Source organism: Mesoplodon densirostris, chromosome 18 (genome assembly GCF_025265405.1).
Source record: "Mesoplodon densirostris isolate mMesDen1 chromosome 18, mMesDen1 primary haplotype, whole genome shotgun sequence".
NCBI lineage: Eukaryota > Metazoa > Chordata > Mammalia > Artiodactyla > Ziphiidae > Mesoplodon > Mesoplodon densirostris.
The window spans coordinates 56,527,676-56,548,634 of NC_082678.1; the positions used below are offsets into that span (position 1 = coordinate 56,527,676).

The window sequence follows — 20,959 nt, forward strand, 5'->3', positions numbered from 1 at the left end:
ATGAAGGGGGCATAAAAAGGCACTGGTTCTTTAAGTCCCCCAGAAGTCACTTCAGCTAGAGGGGGAGGGACTTGCAATAATGAGAGGAGGTGTAACAATTGTGGCTGTCTGCCTCTTTGTCTCCACCTATGTGATCAGAAACAGCAGTGATCAGAGCACAGATCCCCAGTGTTTGGAAGACAGGGTTGTTTTTGCCCACTTGGCTCCCACAACCTGCATGTGTGTTGCTCCAGGAACATGTACACAGTTGGGTGATAACTGCCATGTAACTGAGGGTGGTGGATGGATAGCTGCTGCTATACTAAGAAATGCAATTGATCATAATTAACCACAATTAACCTCCAAAGTCTGCCCCTGGAAGTTGCAAGCGTTCAGTAGATTCCAGTATTCCAAAACAGTTACATCAGACAGATTCTGCCAGTGCAATTGTTGTCCAGGTGGGGAGACAGAGGCCTAGTACTTCCTACTTTACCATCTTCCCAGAATCCTCTTCTGTAAGGTGATTTTTTTTTTTTTTTTTTGCGGTACGCAGGCCTCTCACTGTTGTGGCCTCTCCCGTTGTGGAGCACAGGCGCCGGATGCGCAGGCTCAGCGGCCATGGCTCACGGGCCCAGCCGCTCCACGGCATGTGGGATCTTCCCGGACCGGGGCACGAACCTGTGTCCCCTGCATTGGCAGGCGGACTCTCAACCACTGCACCACCAAGGGAGCTCTGTAAAGTGATTTTTTTAAGACCACAGGAATATCCTGTTTTTGAATAATCTCTTACCCAGTGGTTTTAACATACATTTATGATTCTTGGCTGTATCAATTATTGCACTGCTGTTTGTAAAATGAAATATGTTTCTAATTGCTTCATTCTAGGCAGTAATTATTTTGAGATTTTTCTGTCTAAAACTATCTTTATCCTCACAGTTGTTGAAACATTGATTGGATCTCGAATTTTAGGTTTGAAATAATTTTCCTTCAGAATTTTGAAGGCATTGTTTCACTACCTTCAGGCTTCCACTGTTTTTGTTGGTAAGTCTGAAGGGCATTCTGATTCTTGCTCCTTTGTATGTGGCCTTTCTTCCCTCTCTGGAGGCTTATAGGATCTTCTCTTTGTCTTCAGTTTTTTTTTTTTTTTTTTTTTCTGTACGCGGGCCTCTCACTGTTGTGGCCTCTCCCGTTGCGGGGCAGAGGCTCCGGATGCGCAGGCTCAGCGGCCATGGCTCACGGGCCCAGCCGCTCCATGGCATGTGGGATCTTCCTGGACCAGGACACGAACCCGTGTCCCCTGCATTGGCAGGCAGACTCTCTACCACTGCGCCAGCAGGGAAGCCCATTTCTTTTCATTTTTTTTTTCTTTATTCTGTTCTGTGGCAGTGAATTCCACCATTCTGTCTTCCAGGTCACTTATCCATTCTTCTGCCTCAGTTATGCTGCTATTGATTCCTTCTAGTGTATTTTTCATTTCAATTATTGTATTGTTTATCTCTTTGTTTGTTTTTTAATTCTTCTAGGTGTTTGTTCTTTAAATCTTCTAGGTCTTTGTTAAACATTTCTTGCGTCTTCTTGGTCTTTGCCTCCATTCTTTTTCCGAGGTCCTGGATCATCTTCACTATCATTATTCTGAATTCTTTTTCTGGAAGGTTGCCTATCTCCACTTCATTTAGTTTTTCTGAGGTTTTATCTTGTTCCTTCATCTGGTACATAGTCCTCTGCCTTTTCATTTTGTCTGTCTTTCCGTGAATGTGGTTTTTGTTCCACAGGCTGCAGGATTGTAGTTCTTCTTGCTTCTGCTGATGGATGAGGCTGTTTCCATCCTTTTGTCTTTTTATTCTGATTCTTCTTAACTTTATCTTCTAACTCTGTTTTGAGTGTTTTCATTGCTGTGATTGTATTTTTAACTTTTGAGAACTCTTTCTTTTCTTTAAATGTTTCTTTTAAAAATATCCCATTGTGTTTCATGTAAGTAATATCTTCTCTTAGTTCTCTCAGGATGATAGTCTTCTAAAATTAAAATTTTTAATTTTTTTTGAATTTTGAAGTGACTTTAGACTTACAGGAAAGTTGCAAAGAGAGTACATAAGAGTACATAAGTTTCCTGCATACCCTTCACTAGGCTTCCCTTAATGTTAATATCTTATATAGTTGCAGTACTTTTGTCAATACCAAGAAGTTAACATTTGTTCAGTACTATTAATTAAACTATAGACTTTACTCAGGTTTCCCCAGTTTTTTTTTAAACTGATTTTTTTTTTTTATTGCTGTTGTTGTTGTTCCAGGATCTAATCCAAGAAACTGCATTGCGTTTAGTGGTGATGTCTCCTTAGTCTCCCCTGATCTGTGACAGTTCCTTAGTCTTTTTTTTTTTAATGACCTTGACAGTTTTGAAGAGGACTGTTCAAGTATTTTGTAGAATGTCCTTTAATTCAAATTTGTCTGATGTTTTCTCATGATTATACTAGGGTTATGTGTTTCGGGGGAAAATACCACAGAAGTCAGGTTGCCCTCCCCCCCTCCCCTCCCCCTAATTAAAAAAATTTTTTTTGCATAATCTCTTCAAGTTGCATTTTTTTCTACAAGTAGTCATTACTTTTTAAAAATTCTTTCATGTTGGAGGTTTTTCTCAGACATCTAGTAATCCTTGATTGACTGCTACAATTTAAGAGAGAGGATTGAAAAACTGATTCAAGATTATGAAAATATAAGTGAGGCTTGTTGACTATTAATTTCACTGTGAGTGATTTGATTGGGCATCTTAATTTGGGATCTCTAATGTTCTACTTGAGGCGTTTTTTCGTTGGTCTGGTTAGATTCTGCGAAGAAGGATCCTTCAGTTTCCCTCCTGGAGGGTGAAAATTAGGGAAAGAAGGCTGGGAGGTCTTACTCAATATGTTTACTTAATCTCTCCATTTTCAATATGGTGCCCTCCCCTTTACTGTTGCTGGCATCCCTCAGCCTAGAAACCCTCCATTTAACCCTCTCTAGAGTATAAATCTTCAGTCTCTTACCAAGATGGTAGAGCAGCAGGCACCTGGCTTTACAGCTGAGAAGAAAATCTAAGGATCTGAAGCTTCTGAAACAGAATTTCAGCCAGTCCTCTTCATAGTTCCATCTTTCACTTCCACTTCCTGGACATTTTGGAGATTCTATGATGTAAATTTTATTTATTATAAGTTTACCACAGATGGCTCATGATTTAGTTTTCTTCGGTTTGTGTAGTCATTTATCACTCTTCCATCTGCCTTCTAAGAAAATTATCTTGCTATTGTCTCCCCCGACTTTTTTGGGGGGAGGTGGGAAGGAGTGTCTTTCTATGGCTTATGGCTTTAAAAAAATTCCTTGACTGTTGTTTTAGTGGGATTTCAGGCAGGAGCAAAAGTGGATATGTGTTCAACCTACCATCCTTATCCAGAATTTTGGCAAGACTTCATTAAAGTTTTCTTGAAAGGTGAGAAGTTTGTACCAGCTTCCTCCTTGATAAATATTCTATATCCCTGGACTGAGAAATGAGGAATAGGACAGATAAGTACAGCATGTTATTTTCTCTGACTATTATACCCTAAAGAAATACGTTGCTGTTTGTTTTTTTTTTTTTTCCTTTTTGCCACCCCGTGTAGTTCCCTGAGCAGGGATTGAAGATTCAATCCAGTCCCTGGCAGCGGAAGCACAGAGTTCTAACCACTGGACCACTGGGGAATTCCCTCTACCATCTAGGTCTTTTAAAAAATCTATTTATTTATTTATTTATTTATTTAGGCTGCACTGGGCCTTAGTTGTGGCAGGCAGGATCTTCATTGTGGCATGTGGGATATTTAGTTGCAGCATGTGGGATCATTTAGTTGCAGCATGTGGACTTCTTAGCTGCGGCATGCAGGCTTCTTAGTTGCGGCATGCATGCAGGATCTAGTTCCCTGACCAGGGATAGAACCTGGGCCCCTTGCATTGGGAGTGCAGAATCTTACCCACTGCACCACCACTGAAGTCCCCATCTAGGTCTTTTTTTTTTTTTTTTTTTTTTTGCGGTACGCGGGCCTCTCACTGTTGTGGCCTCTCCCGTTGCGGAGCACAGGCTCAGCGGCCATGGCTCACGGGCCCAGCTGCTCCGCGGCATGTGGGATCTTCCCGGACTGGGGCACGAACCCGTGTCCCCTGCATCGGCATGCGGACTCTCAACCACTGTGCCACCAGGGAAGCCCCCCATCTAGGTCTTTATTCAGTGTTTTCTTCTACATGGAATGCTCCTTCCTCTCCCTCCTTGCTTTCCTCTCCCTCCTTGCTTTTCTCCCTAGTTCTCCATTGCTAATGCCTTCCCACTCCAAGCAGTCTTCTTTGATCTTTGTCCTCACCATTACCACCTCCAAGTTTGGATAATGTACCCTTCTTTTATGTTTCTACACGTAGCAATTATTATACTACTGTAATTGTTTATTTAAGTGTCCACAGCCACTTAGCCAGGGACCAAATCTTATTTATCTTTGAATATACATTATTTATCTCACAAGCTGGAACACAAGTCCTTGTCATTTTAAAATTCAAAACTTGCAGGAAAATAAAATATGGCTTAAAAAAACTGTATAATTCTCTTATGGATACTGAATTAATACCAAAATCCATTTAAGAGTTCATCAATAAAATGACAAAAATGAAGAGGAAAAGTCAGTGATTCTTTTTGAATAAATTTCAGTGAAGTTACTGTGGCTTAAAGAGCAAGGATATGTTGTGTTAGGTTGGATACTTTTATCAGTGTCTATGAAGACTAATTGCTGCCTCTTTAATTAGAATTGCTTGGAAAATACCATGTCATTTGAATTCAAGGAGAACATGACTAAGTTTGGTAAAATCTGTTCTATTTTATTTAGAGAAATATCTAAATAAATAAGTGCATTATCTATAATTAGCTTTACTTCATTTTTCAGGAACATGGAAAGCCTTCTGCAGTTATTTTCAAGAGTCCCCAAATAAAAGTTCAAGAACATATACAGTTGATCTTTGAGTAACAGGGGTTTGAACTGCATGGGTCCACTTACACGTGGATATTTTTTTCAGTAGTAAATACTGCAATTACTACAAGAACCAAGGTTGGTCACATCTGTGGATGCTGAATCTTGGATTTGAAGGAACCACCTATACGGAGGGCCCACTCTAAGTTATACACAGCTTTTTGACTGTGTGGAGGGTCAGCACCCCTAACCACTGCTGTTGTTCAAGGGTCAATTATATGTATTTTTAAATAAAAGAAAATTTGACATTGGCAACATTTGGTATAATGAAGGAAATGTTTATTTGGCTAAGCAGAGTATATCCTACAACTGGATCTGTGGAAAGGCCTTCTTTTGGAGGTGATAAGACAGCAGCTATATGAGCCTTCCCCAGGGGTCAATTCCATTATTTGTCCACTTAGAGGAAAAGTCTTAGCCTAATTCATGGCAAGGCTTTAGGGATACCAAACTTGTATGCCAGCAAAATTTTTGTGAGGGTACATTTTTGTCAGGAAAGGGTCCATAGCTTTTATTAGATTTCTAGTAGTGTCTTGTCCTAAGACAATTTAAGAGCCATTGGTTTAGGTACTTAACTCACTGTGCTTGCTTGAGGGCATAAAGTAGAGGGGGCAGAAGAGTGAGGATTAATTGTGGCTTTAAGACTTCACTTTCTGGGACTTCCCTGGCGGTCCAGTGGTTAAGACTCCGAGCTCCCAATGCAGGGGGACATGGGTTCAATCTCTGGTTGGGGAACTAAGATCCCGCATGCTGCATGGAACAACCAAAAAAACCCCAAATACACACACACACACACACACACACACACACACACACAAGACAACTTTTTGGTATATGTATAACTGATTCACTTTGCTGTACACCTGAAACTAGCACAACATGTAAATCAACTATACTCCAATAAAAATTTTTAAAAAATACTTAACTTTTTGGATACAACTCATAATAAGATGACATTAATGTCATGACATATATATATAACTGATACAAAATTTTACAAAACAGTATTTATCTTTATGAAGTATGGTGAACTCTTAACGTTTTCTATTCTATTGAATATTTAATTTTTAAAATGTTGGTTGTAACCCATTAACTTAATTTCTTAGTATTCTGATTATTGGTAACCCATAGTTTGAAAAACACTGGTTTAGTGCTTGTAAAACCCTTTCCTATACTCTCAGACCTCACAGCAGTCCCATGAGGTACATATGACCTCTTTTTATTTTTACAGATGAGGTGACTCAGAGATGGTAAGTGACTTGTTCAAGTTTGCACTGCCAGTAACGTGTCAGAGTCAGAGTGTGATCTTGGTCTTAGGTTTTGACTCCAGCTCCCCTGGCACCTTTTGTTACATCCCATCCAAACTACATACTTTTCCTTTCCTCTTCTCACTCCCTTCTCTACCACAATTGTAGGGAATAGTATTAGCTCAGACTACACAATTGGATACATCCTAATTTGGCAGTTGGCATACCTGCACTGTCCCCAGTCCTGTTGCTTGTCATTTGGGGTCCTCTCTTAGAAGTTCTGGATTTCCCTATCAGTGTAAAGAAGTTCTTTCCTTCTTTATTCTTCTCCATCCTAGACCAGTGGTTTTCAAGCCTGGATGTAAAGAGGTTCAATCAATTGTGGAACTTAATATTCAGATATCTGGGTCTCCAGCAGGGATTCTTTTTTTTTTTTTTTTTTTTTGGCTGCATTGGTTCTTTGTTGCTGTGTGCAGGCTTTCTCTAGTTGCGGTGAGCAGGGGCTACTCTTCATTGCGGTGTGCGGGCTTCTCATTGGGGTGGCTTCTCTTGTTGTGGAGCACAGGCTCTAGGCGCGTGGGCTCAGTAGTTGTGACTCATGGGCTCTAGAGCTGAAAGCTCAGTAGTTGTGGCACACGGGCTTAGTTGCTCCACGGCATGTGGGAGCTTCCCGGACCAGGGCTCAAACCCACGTCCCCTGCATTGGCAGGCGGATTCTTAACCACTGCGCCACCAGGGAAGCCTTCAAGCAGGGATTCTGATTCAGAAGATCTGGAATGGAGTTTAGACATTTTTTTAAATCATTTTTTTTATTGAAGTATAGTTGATGTACAGTATTTTATGTTACAGGTGTACAATATAGTGATTTACAATTTTTAAAGGTTATACTCCATTTATAGTTACTATAAAATATTGGCTAGGGACTTCCTTGGTGGCGCAGTGGTTAAGAATCCGCCTGCCAATGTAGGGAACATGGGTTTGAGCCCTGGTCCGGGAAGATCCCACATGCCGCGGAGCAACTAAGCCCGTGTGCCACAACTACTGAGCCTGCATTCTAGAGCCCGTGAGCCACAACTACTGCAGCCCGTGTGCCTAGAGCCTGTGCTCCGCAATAAAGAGAAGCCACCGCAATGAGAAGCACGCACACTGCAACAAAGAGTAGACCCCACTCGCCACAACTAGAGAAGGCCTGCGCACAGCAACAAAGACCCAACGCAGCCAAAAAATAAATTAAAAAGTATATATATTGGCTATATTTCCTGTGTTGTACAATATATCCTTGTAGCTTACTTTATACATAACAGTTTGTACCTCTTAATCCCCTACCCCATTATTGCCCTCCCCCTTCCCTCTCCCCACTGGTAAGCAGTAGTTTCTTCTTCCTATCTGTGAGTCTGCTTCTTTTTTGTTATATTCACTAGTTTGTTGTATTTTTTAGATTCCGCATATAAGTGATATCATACAGTATTTGTCTTTCTCTGTCTGACTTATTTCACTAAGCATAATACCTTCCAAATCCATCCATGTTGTTGCAAATGGTGAAATTTCATTCTGTTTTTAATGGCTGAGTAGTATTCCATTGTATGTATACACCACATCTTCTTTATCCATTCATGTGTTTTTAAAAAGCTCCACAGGTAATTGTTATACATAGTCAAAGTAGAGAAATTCTACCCTGAATACATTATAATTGTTGGGCATAGAAGGAAAACCAGGATTTGGGAAGTAGCTAGAGATTCTTTGGTTCCTTAGAGTTTAGGGAGTTAATAATGAGAGACCTGTCCTCTCCTTGGCTCCCAACCTTTGTGGGTGGGTATAAATATTTGGAAACATGATTAGAGCCTGACTGAGTTGTTGAGAATCTAGTGGTTCTCTTCTCCCCACTGCCTACTTTTTGATGAAATATTGGAAATCATAGGGTCGGAATGTGTCCGTCAAAGTATACAATTGGAAAAGGCACCTTGTGAAATGGTAAGCTTGGATTATTGTTTAATACTTTTCATGAATAGTAAAGTCTTTGAATGTGTAATGCTTTTGATTTACAGATTTAAGCCAATAGTTAAACAACTGAACTTTACACTTTAAGTTAAATAGTATATTTGACCACAGAAATGATACTTTGACTAGTTTTGTACTGTGATGAGCAAAACGGGAATTGATAAAATTTGGGTTTCTTAAAAAAAACGTTTCAAATCTCTCTCTTTCTCTCTTTAGTTCTTTTTGGAGGTGGATATCTGCGCAGACAATAAGAATTTTAAGAGGTCAGTTACAAATAATGCTTCTTCATGTTTACAGTGTGATAAAAATTCTATGTTCATGTACTAAAATATGAAACTGTAGGCTTTTATGTTAAAAGTTGCCTTCTGCAAAAGAATATAGGCAGACTGTAGGTGGGAGGTGGGTTACCTGAAGTGGTTGAGACTGACAGTGGTAGTAATCCACCACCTTTTCTCTTCAATTCAGGCCTGGAATCAGTGGAAATGGGACGGGCTGTGGAGTAGCTTCTAGAGTGTCTGGACAGCTTCTCAGTGATTTTCCATACACGACCTCTCTTTTCTGTGGTTTGTAGGCTTGTGCCTGGGAATACCACTCAGTGGAGCTGCTGGTTGGTGGACAGGCTCTTTAGCTGTTGCACTTTGCTGCTTTCAGTCTCTGGAACCTATAGGTTCCTTCATGTTCTGCTTGGCTAGGAAAGAAAAATTTGAAGTTGACCTTATGGAACCTTTCATTTATTCGTTAATCCTTTTTCTTTTCTCATGGAAGAAAGGAGAATTGCTCCTTTCTCAGTGAGTTCTATTTTTTTGTGTAGTTATCTAATTTTGCTTAGACTATAAACTAGAATCTGTCCCTGAGTGCCTTATTTCTCTTGTGAAGAAGGCAGCTATTATTTTCTGTTAGTTGAGATGAAATTTGGAAAAAATTTTTTTAATCTATTATTTTTAAGCTTGATTATTCACTGCTCTAAAATGAGAAAGAAGTAGCCTTTTCACTGCTGTACTTTTTGGTGTTCTTCAGAGTGGTAAATCTGTTAGAACTTTTCCCTCCCTACCTCTTTCTCTCCCTTTTTTTCTCTTTTTAATGATTTGGCTTTTTTGAAGGTTCTGGAAATGAGCCTCTTTATAAAATTTGGAGACGTTAAAAAAAATTTTTTTAAAGAAACCTAATATTCCAAGGGAGAAATGTGTAGTGAATTTATTTATTTAATTTAATTTATTTTTTTGGCCACACCGTGCGGCATGCAGAATCTTAGTTGCCCCACCCCGCAGTGGAAGCGTGGAGTCTTTTTTTTTTTTTTTTTTTTTTTTGCGGTATGCGGGCCTCTCACTGCTGTGGCCTCTCCCGTTGCGGAGCACAGGCTCCGGACGCGCAGGCCCAGCGGCCATGGCTCACGGGCCCAGCCGCTCCGCGGCATATGGGATCCTCCCAGACCGGGGCACGAACCCGTATCCCCTGCATCGGCAGGCGGACTCTCAACCACTGCGCCACCAGGGAGGCCCGGAAGCGTGGAGTCTTAACCACTAGACTGCCCCGGAAGTCCCCTGTACGATGAATTTAGACGTCAATTTTTTCCTTTCACATGATACTTTTATATTTGATTCTGTTTTTTTTGTTTTTTTGTTTTTTTTTTGCCATACGTGGACCTCTCACTGTTGTGGCCTCTCCCGTTGCGGAGCACAGGTTCCGGATGCACAGGCTCAGCGGCCATGGCTCACGGGCCTAGCTGCTCCGCGGCATGTGGGATCTTTCCCGACTGGGGCACAAACCTGTGTCCCCTGCATCGGCAGGCGGACTCTCAACCACTGCGCCACCAGGAAAGCCCCGATTCTGGTTTTAAAAATGAAAGTTAGCCTAAGGAATCTCCAACTGGCTTTTAGGAAATGTCTATAGGTATTTTTAGCATTCCTGGCAATTTGTTATTACTGTTTCATTCTTCTAGCACAGTGGTTCTCAAATTTCAGGACTTGTTAAAATATAGATTACTGTGCCCCAACCGGTAGGTTCCAGTACAGTTCGCTAGTCTGCGGTAGAGCCCAGGTGATGTGGTTGCTGTGGCTGCTGCTGTGGTCCGGCAACCACACTTTGCGAACCACTGCTCTAGGGTTTACAGATTCTGTTGTGTTTTTGTAAACGAATAAGCTCTGATTCATAAATTACACCGAAATAATGGTGCACGTGTCGTTTTTAACATATTTAGTGATGATTCTCAAATATTTTAAAATCTTGATGTTTTATTATCTAATGTCAAAGAACACTACTGTTTACTTTTATACATCAAAGTGGTTTACAGCATATACAATTATTAATAATAAGTTTATTATTTATTTATAACCTTCTCTAAGGGCACTTCAATATCAGGACTGTGAATCATTACTCTGAATTAAAATCGTTGGTCAGGCTACAAGCTGTTTAACACTACTTTGATGTGTAGTTTTGACTTTTAAATAGCATTTTTGAAATGACAGAATAAATATTGTTTCATTTAGTTTGGGTTTTTATTGTTGTTGTGAGCTTTGAACTATGTTTTGGTCTTTGTTAATTAGTTTGCTAGTGGTTGACAACATCTAATCCTGACTAGTAAGGCCCTGTATCTAGAAAACTTGTACTTAATTGAGATAACACCTCCATAATTTTAATTATAGATTTTAAATTTGATAGTGGATTCACTTTCTCCCTATCAGTGTCAGCAATCAGCATATTAGAGTCCAAAACAGACATTTTGGGGTGAATTTTTTTGTCTTCAGTTTAAAAAAAATAAATAAATAAAAAATAAATAATTAATTAGGTTACGCCAGGTCTTAGTTGTGGCCCATGGGCACCTTAGTTGTGGCATGCAAACTCTTAGTTGTGGCATGTGTGTGGGAGCTAATTCCCTGACCAGGGATCAAACCTGTGCCCCCTGCACTGGGAGCACGGAGTCTTAACCACTGCGCCACCAGCAAAATCCCTGGGGTGAATTTTTAACAGATGTGATTTAAGAAAAAACTCATGGGGAGAAGTAAAGATTTTTTTAAATTAAAAACTACTCATCTGGAGTTTGTTTTAAAGCAAGCTGTGTATGTGTGTAGTATATGTATACACGCATTTAGTTTGCCTTATATATGTATGTACATATGTAAATGTACTTCATGTGTGTATATTTATATGTATATACACTTATGTAAAATTCATAGCCTCTCATAGTATAGTGTTTGGAACTAGATGATAGTTATGTAAACACCAAGTTTCAAATGACCACCGCTCTCCCCAAACCCTTACCCTGCATTCTCCCCAATACTAACAACTGAAATCGCAGTATCATAGCCAGCAGCTTTCACCTACTACAGAGATTTCTCCACTGATCATTATAATCTCTTGGACTTCACCAAATTGATAGATATTGGGAATGGCTTATAGTTTTTAGAGAGAACGTTCTTCGAGGAAAAGGGAACTGATTTTAATTTTTTAGGCATAGTTCCCATGATCTGGGTTTTCTTTTCTTTTAGAAAGCAAAGGCCTTGAAAAAGAATAGCCAAGTAAACTAGTTCTCAAACTCTGCCTTGCTTCCAAGTGCCAGCTGTGGCGTACTAGGTCTAACCTGTGACTTTCCTCAGATACAGGTTATTAACCATAACCTGCTTTTCTCACTTACCCTTCATCTTCTCCATAGCTCTGAGAGATCATTTTGAAGGAATAATGGATGAACCTTCTTCCTTGGCCAAACCTGTGGAGCTCAACCAGCACTCCCGATTCATAATTGGTTCCGTGTCTGAAGATAACTCAGAGGATGAGATTAGCAACCTGGTGAAGCTGGACCTACTGGAGGAGAAGGAGGGCTCTCTGTCACCAGCCTCTGTCTGCTCAGATACGCTCTCTGACTTGGGGATCTCTAGCCTACAGGATGGCTTGGCCTTACACATGAGGTAAGTCAGAGAAGTTTAATGTTTTACTTATTTAATCTGTCCTGTTGGTTTCATTGATCTTGTTCTGAAAAGAGCAAGAATAATTTGAGCCAAGATTTTTTCACCTTTTTCTGTATCATCGGACTTTTTTTTTTTTTCATTGGATTTTTTGATAAGTGGGAAATGATGTATTTTGCCTGGAGTGCAGGTTTTGAAAGTGTCTTTCCCTAAATGTTCCTCTAAACTTTCTCCCGTTACTCCCACATGCTAGATCTTTTAGTGAGACCTAGCAAGTAAGAGTGAGGAATTTCAGTCTCCGTACTACTTTGACTAACACTGTTATAACTGTCTGATGATTGATAGGACTTTTGCAGGGGTGGGCAAATTTGTAGTAATCTTTCTTTGAACTGCTTTATCATGTCAGAAAGTTATATTCTAATTCTGGCAGGGCCAGTCTTTATTGAGGAACAAGGGGTTGTTGTAGAGCTCTCCTTTTTCTCTAGAAACATGATTCTCTACATGTAATTGAGAATGTCAGTAAATAGCAACACTAGATTATTCTTATTTATTGATGTTTGATTGTACAATCAGTGTGTGAACTTTTGGTCATTTGCTTTGCATTTCTTGGATTGAAAAGTCTGAATTAGTGGTTCTTGGTTTTTACTGTACATCAGAATCGCTTGGGGGACCTTAAGAAATGAGCCCCATCCCCAGAAATTCTGATTCAGGTGATACTGGCCTGGCTTGGAGCTGGGGCATTTTTTTTTAAAGCTATTTGAGTGAGTCTAATATACAGCCAGGGTTGAGATTATTGGTTAGCCTAGATAAACATAAATTAGGGTGACTATTGCTGCTGTTATTATCTTGGTGCTTCTATAATTAATGGATCATAAAATAATTCAGCTCCTTTTTATACACTCAAGATATAGATTCTGTAGTAAAATCCTGTACTGGGTCTGGCTGAATGCGACTGTCCTGCCTTATGGTTATCCCTGGGGATTTGGGGTCCTTGCTTCTGAAACATGAAGTAGTGAGTGTCAGTCGTCACCCCTGTTTGGCTACGTGGAGGTTGAAAGAAAAGAGTTAAGCAAGTTAATTATGTTTTACTTTTCCTAGAACTGCAATGAACCAGTGAGATAATTTAGCCTAATGCCTTTTATTTAAGTAGATGAGAAAACTGAGGTCTAAAGAGGGAAAATAACTTGCCTAAAGGTAAATAGCTAGAAGACTGGAATTCAAAGTTAGATGCCCGGATTCCACTGAAGTAACTTTTCTCCCCTATTTCCTTGACCATACAAGTGTTTTAATTATATAACTAGTGCAGACAAAGTTGGGTTTTAGGAGTTAGTGAATAAAGTATTATATCTAATCTCTGGGCTAAAAAGAGGAATAGAAGTCAGTATTTAGTAGCAGGGAAAAGAGGTCAGGTTTTTATCTTTATGTAAACATTTTTTCTTACTTAATAGTTCACTTAATGGTTGGCCTGAAGGCTAATACTGGGGGCGGTATCCCTGAGGTCATTTGTAAATGAGTGGGGGTTGTGACTGGTGGGATTACTTGCATTGAGAAGGCCGGGGACCACAGATTCTAAACCTTCTGCAATGTACTGGATAATCACACACAACGGAGAATTGTTCTCACAATGTCATGGTGCCCCTGTTGAGAAAGACTGGGTGAAATCTAAATCCTTAAAGCCACACAGCACTTGAGAAATTTGTTCAATTTGAGGCCAAGTGAAGCAGAATATCCATTCATTGGATTAGGAAATTGTGAGTTTGGCAATGGTGAGATAAATACTATTATAAGAAATTCAGCTGATGATATTACAAGGCAGTTTATAGTTGCCAAATCATTCCCAAAGTTGATGGCTCTTATTGCAAAGTCTATGGGGTCAGTGGTATGAGCACTTGAGAATTTCTTTGCATGCCCTTCTGTTGCAAAACTCATGCCTGTAGCTTGTGGAGGAACCACAGATGGAAGTGTGATCAGCAGCCTGGGAAGGAGACAGTGCCAGTTTCTACTTGCTTCTCAGATAGCTAACGTTCCAAAATAGAACAGAGGTTCTCCATTGATCCATTCCTTTTGTTTAAACTTCCATCCCTTTTTCTTTTTTTTGGCTGCATTGGGTCTTCGTTGTTGCGCACGGGCTTACTCTAGTTGTGGCGAGCAGGAGCTACTCTTTGTTGTGGCGCGTGGGCTTTTCATTGCGGTGGCTTCTCTTGTTTTGGAGCACGGGCTCTAGGCCCCCGGGCTTCAGTAGTTGCAGCACATGGGCTCAGTAGTTGTGGCTCGCAGGCTTTGTTGCTCTGCGGCATGTGGGATCTTCCCAGACCTGGGGTCGAACCTGTGTCCCCTGCATTGGCAGGTGGATTCTTAACCACTGCATCACCAGGGAAGTCCCCATTGATTCATTTATTAAGTCACTTGTGGATATGATGTCCTTGGGGGGTAATTTAAATTTTCCAAATTCATTTTATATATTAGAAAGGACTGTTCTGACATTTGCCACCAATTAAGTAGGTGACCACAGACAATTCATGTTACCTCTTTGGACTCATATTCCTCATCTGTGAAAATGATGATATTGATTCAGATACTCCTTTTCGCCCTTTGAACCCAAATTAAATAGAGACTGGCTGAGTTTAGGATTAGCTCCCAGAATGAATGGTCTTAATCCTTCACAGGTGATACAGATTAAAGAGGCAGGTACATTCTCAAAAGATGCTCACTGGAGGTCATCTAAAACCAAGTGAAGTAATTGCCATAATATAGGATGAGAGTGGGCCCCTCTCTCAAGTTAGGGCTTTGTTTTAGGTGCTAAATGAGAAGTCTAGTGGGTGTGATGGGTGAATAGGCAGAAAAAGAAAATAGACTTTTCCAGAGTTGGAGATGACTTGCATCACATGTTTTCTAGAGTGCCAGGGATTAATCACTGTCTAAGCTTTATGACCCAGACATTTGAAAATAATACCCAAAGAAAGTAGTTGTAGCTTGGTGGGAATATATAAGCATCATTGTAGATGACTGTGCTTCGACTTTTTTCACGGGCCTCTCACTGCTGTGGCCTCTCCCGTTGCAGAGCACAGGCTCCGGACGCGCAGGCTCAGCGGCCATGGCTCACGGGCCCAGCCGCTCCGCGGCATGTGGGATCTTCCCGGACTGGGGCACGAACCCGTGTCCCCTGCATCGGCAGGCGGATTCTCAACCACTGCACCACCAGGGAAGCCCTGGCTTTTTATTTTTAGAGAAGATCAGCTAGGGTTTGTGACCTGTATATCAGCTAGGTTGATATGTTTCTGAACCTTACTATTATTATTTTTTTTTTCAGTTTTCATGAAGGTTTATTTCATTATTGGTGGGTAGCGCATTTAACAGTTAAATACATTTAAGTAATGTGTAAGTGACTGCACGACTGCAACATTGGTCACTAGATAGATAACCAATTCAACTAGAAACCAGCTAACAAGTAACTCTCTAAATATTTAAAATACAGCTCTTATTTAGATCATCCTTTGTTTTGATCACCTTCTGGGAGGCAGGGAAAGCCAGCTGGTCACACTGGAAATATATAAGGCCAAATCTTCTGATATCCATTCCCAGAGGTTTCGTTCAGCTGGATTAAGCCTCCAACTCCAGGGCAGGCTCAAGCTTGTGGCCTCCAGCATTAATGCTCTTCCCATCTACCAGAGCAGACAGTGTAAGCTTCACACCAGGCCTCAGAGTCTGAGTGTAGCACACAGTCCAATTAAACTAGAGTTGTTGACTTTTGCAGAAATGGAAGCAGTGGGATCCAACTGATATTTAGCTGCAATGCCAGAGCTAGTGCAGTTGGTTCCTGCAGTGCCAAAGCTACTGCAGTTGGTTCCAAGCAGGGTTTACTGAAGTGTCAAGATCTTCACATACTTGCTGATAAATTGACCTTCCAAATTCTGTCCCATCATTGATGTTAGTGTGTAGCTGGAAGTCCCCAGTCCTGTAGCCCACTGCAAAATTATTCCTTGTCAGCTTTGATTTGGCACTGTCAAAGGTCATCTGGTGCCCAGCAAGCCAGCCCTCATAACCAAAGACCGCTGAACCGTGGATTGCAGGTCCAGCAAAATCAAAGCCAACATCACAACCAAGGTTTATACACTCCCTCTTGTAAGAAGACTTGATTTTACCTCTTTTCTTTCCCGTGTTTGGTGAAAAGGTGGTATCGGATGTCAGTTTCAAACCTTGACAAATCTGGTCTTCAATAGCGGTTCCTGTTCCCAGAGTGTTATCAGTGTTCCACTTTTCTGTGAAAGTCAGACCATACTCACACCATTTATATTTGGTCTCCAAGGTCCCAGTAACTTTACCAGTGTCTCTGTTAGATTAACCAGATGTTGAGAATTCCACCCCACTGCATGACTTTGTTTTCACATCTAGTTTCACCAGCCCCAAACCAAATCCTTTGTTGAAAATATCTCTGGCAGCTTTGCCAAGGTCAGCACGTGATGGAGGAATACACACTGGCCTCCGGCAGTTCTGTCGGTAGACCTGGGAAAAGGTGATCTGGTGGTCTCCTGGGGGTAGGGGGCTGAGGCAGCTCGCTCAGGGTCGGGCTGCAGCTGCCAAGGTTGGAGGGCGAAGTTCATTATTAATATTTAATTGAACATTTGAGGAGAAAAACCATTAAAGACTGAATGTAAGCATCTCAATTTTGATACCTAATGCATGATTTGGTGGCATATAATAGAGCCATCTAGTTGTAGGGATATTGACATTTTCTCTGCTCCTTGTGGGATGCCGCTTGAGGTCAGATTGTTCTGCATACTTACAATGCTGTGCAAGTCCAGATTACCCCACACTATCACACTATCAAACAAACAAAGATAGTAATCAGTTTTGTCAACTAGCATGCTGATTTCCTGGTTGAAGTCCAGTGGGAGACAGGTTAGTCTCACAGTTGGATCTTTTACCTCTTAAGGTACTGTGATTTCTTTAAATCTTTTTTATACTATAATTCATGTATTTGAAACTCCATCTCAATTTTCTCGTAAACTTCTTAAAAATGTATACTCAAAATGTCAAAGGGCCAACATTTTATGCTTAGCAAGCATGTTTGGTTAATGACTTCATTTGAGAACAATCTGTAAATGCTGTTGTTTGTGTGTGTGTGTGTGTGTTTATGTATATATATATCTCAAGCCTAAGATGTCCTGCAAAATTTAGAGTTCACATATGAGATTGTCTATAACGTGTTTGACTCTTCAGAAGAATCTAACTAGAGAGTTTTGATGCTATTTTCTAATGAGAAATAATCTTTAAAGTTTCTCCAGTGACACCAGTCATGGAATGTGGACAGGTAATATACCGAATTTGGAATCAGCTCCTAGATACCGTACTTCATGGTCATATTAAAAATTTCATATAGGGGCTTCCCTGGTGGCACCGTGGTTGAGAGTCTGCCTGCTGATGCAGGGGACACGAGTTCATGCCCCAGTCTGGGAGGATCCCACGTGCCGCGGAGCGGCTAGGCCCGTGAGCCATGGCCGCTGAGCCTGCGCGTCTGGAGCCTGTGCTCTGCAACGGGAGAGGCCACAACAGTGAGAGGCCCGTGTACCGCAAAAAAAAAAAAAAATTCATATAGAGCTGTACCGAGCTTCATCCATAAGAAATAAGGTGATTCTAACCTTAGTTAGAATCTGAGAGAATCTGGGAGTGGCTCTCAGCTTCCATTCCCATTGACTGGGTCAAGAGGGAAGTTATAGGGAACAAGAATAGTAAGAGAGAGAGCTGACCTATTCCTGCTACATCCTATTCTATTTTTCACATTATCTGTATGAATTAGCAGTCCTGTTTTCTCAGTGACTAATTAGAAAAATAATAGTAATGATTGGTAACATTATCAAGTGCTTTACTATATGCCAAACTCTCTGATGTGCTTTATGTGGAGTGTCACACTTAATCTCCACCGCAGCAAACCCATGAGGCAAGTAATATACTCTTATTACCCATAATTTATGGATGGGGAATTTATGGATAGGGAATTACCCAGTCAGAGCACATACTGTCAGCCACTACACTAAAACAAGAACCCTGGGTGTAATAGATAGGTTGTGTTCTCTTTGAGCAATTTTTCTCTAATTAAACGTCAGCCTTATTTAAAAGGGACAGAAGTTAGAAAATATATATTTTTTTAGAATTTTTTTTTTAATGTGGACATTTTTTTTAAAGTCTTTATTGAATTTGTTACAATATTGCTTCTGTTTTATGTTTTGGTTTTTTGGCCATGAGGCATGTGGGCTCTTAGCTCCTGGACCAGGGATTGAACCTGTACCCCCTGCACTGGAAGGCAAAGTCTTAACCACTGGACTGCCAGGGAAGTCCCTGAAAATATATTTTTACATAATGCTTTATTAAAGAAGCAGTAAGGAAAATTAAAAACAAAATACTAGGAAGCAAACATAAAGCCTTGTATATCCACCACCCAAAGATAACTCCTGCTAATTCCCTATTGTATAGTCTTCTGGATCCTTTTCTGTGCATAGGTGCATATGCATTTCTTGCTACTGAGATGAAATCATCCTGTATACATTGTTTTACAGTCTCTTTTTTGTCAAAAATTTCCACTTTTATATTTCAGTAAATTTTCATCTCATCTAATATGTACACCATATTCAAGTTTCTCCAGTTGACTCTAAAATCCTGGTTCATCCAAACTGGTATCAAATCCAGGACCATACGTTGTATATTATATCCCTTAAATTTCTTTTTTTTTTTTTTTTTTTTTTTTTTTTGCTGTACGCGGGCCTCTCACTGCTGTGGCCTCTCCCGTTGCGGAGCACAGGCTCCGGACACACAGGCTCCGTGGCCATGGCTCGCGGGCCCAGCCGCTCCGCGGCATGTGGGATCTTCCGGGATCGGGGCACAAACCCGCGTCCCCTGCACCGGCAGGCGGACTCTCAACCACTGCGCCACCAGGGAAGCCCTATCCCTTAAATTTCTTAATCTACCGTTACCCTCTTTTTTTTTTGGTGACAGTGACTCGTTGAAAAGGAAGGTAGCAAATCATGAAAGTATATGGCTACTAGTGATAGTTTGGTGGTATGGAGATAAATGGAAGGAAAAATAAAGGATAATTTACCATTCCACACTTTTTATTGTTATAGCATGTGTAGCACAACAATTTGGTGTTGCACTAATGATGATATTTTAGTGGATTTTACAATCATAATGAAAGTGACCATTATAAAATATGGTATGATTTGACCAAAAGCTATGAAGAACAAGAGCTTTCTAGTTTTAGCTGTATATATTTGTGTTTGACCTGGAAAGAAACAAGGATTCTCTTTATTTTTTAGTCTCTCACTTTTAAACTCCTGAGTCTGAAGTGATTTCATTTAAATCTAGTGATGGAGGTGAAAATAAATAGCTGCAAAAGCCCTTGGAAAAGTAAAATGTGCCATACTGGTATAATATATTATTTATTATGGAGGAGTCCATTTGTGAGGTAAATTTTCATATTAGGGCTTTGGGAATTTAGATCCGAAAGGCTTTTGATTACAGCAAACATTTACTGTCAACATTATAATTTATATGTTGAGGATAACCATTATTGAGAGGGCAGGAAACTTCGTTTCCCCTTCCTATCTTTTGGCTCATCTCTCTTGAGCTGTAACATGGGGAATAAGGAAACTGGCTCTAGTTTTGAGTTTATATTATGGCTTTGCTTGCAGATGGGCCTGTGAGAGTGTTCTTATGTGTGGCTTTCTTAGGATTTCCCATTTAGCTTCCCTGAGCTTCCCCCCTTCCCCCAGCAGCTCTCCGAACTCTTTACTCTCAATACTCCTTCCTTGATATTCTGAGGTTCCCAGTTGCCATGGTACCTCAGAAGTGGAGTAGACAGAGAAGGTCATTATGAGATCTGCAACGTGGTACTTTTTTGCTGAGGGCAATAGTTTCCTGTCTCTATCTCCCACTCATTCCTTCTTTCCATTCAGAAAACAGGAGCCGTCTCTGTCTGTGTGTGTATTATAGTCTCCAGAGTTTATTCTACAAACATAGCTAATTGTAGGCATGAAATTACAAATGTTCTAATGTTCAGGACAGTTGCTTGAAAGTGTTTATTCCTTTTAGTACTTCTAGTGTAATGCATACATTTTCCCCCTCTGTTTTTCCTGTTAATATGAATTTAAAAGTGAAGTTTGCTTTTACTACTTAAATTTTTAAAAATTATGAGATGTACGCTTATTAGAGAAAATTTGGAAATCCAAAAAGTATAAAGAAAGAAATAAAAAACAATCCAGGATATGATCATCCAGCAATAACTGCTGTTAATATTTGATATGTTTCCTTTCAATGTTTTTTACCCCTTAAGGATAAATTTCATTAAAAAGTATATACATAGGTGATGTTGTAATGAATACACAGCTCTGTTTCCTGCTTTTTTTCCCCGCATAACAATATTTTCTCATGTCCTTAAAAATCTTTCATAGGGCTTCCCTGGTGGCGCAGTGGTTGAGAGTCCGCCTGCCGATGCAGGGGACACGGGTTCGTTCCCCAGTCCGGGAGGATCCCACATGCCGCGGAGTGGCTAGGCCCGTGAGCCATGGCCACTGGCCCTGTGCATCCGGAGCCTGTGCTCCGCAACGGGAGAGGCCACAACAGTGAGAGGCCCGCGTTCCGGAAAAAAAAAAAAAATCTTTCATAAACGTGACTTTTTCAGAGTGCTAAAGTAGGGTTATGCTTGTTTCTAACCTACTATGGGCTCTTTGGTTTCTGAGGCAGTTTATTACTCCTTGATGATCTACTTTCTATTTTCCAAAAAAATTTTTGATATCTATAATCTGTTGGGCGTCTCCTCTTCCATTCTCTTTGTCGT

General features: G+C 40.5%; 1 protein-coding gene and 1 pseudogene across 3 annotated transcripts in view; one reads left to right on the forward strand and one right to left on the reverse strand.

Annotated features, from left to right (window-relative positions):
- ACACA (acetyl-CoA carboxylase alpha) overlaps positions 1-20,959 on the forward strand; it is a 236,979-nt gene that overhangs the window by 13,508 nt on the left and 202,512 nt on the right. For all 3 annotated transcript variants that reach the window (XM_060081582.1, XM_060081580.1, XM_060081581.1), the window contains exons 2-3: positions 8,447-8,493; positions 11,880-12,132. In XM_060081582.1, coding sequence (XP_059937565.1) covers positions 11,906-12,132 — 227 coding nt within the window. In that variant the 5' untranslated portion in view covers positions 8,447-8,493; positions 11,880-11,905. The remainder of the gene's footprint in view (positions 1-8,446; positions 8,494-11,879; positions 12,133-20,959) is intronic.
- On the reverse strand, positions 15,730-17,485 carry LOC132478445 (voltage-dependent anion-selective channel protein 2-like; annotated as a pseudogene).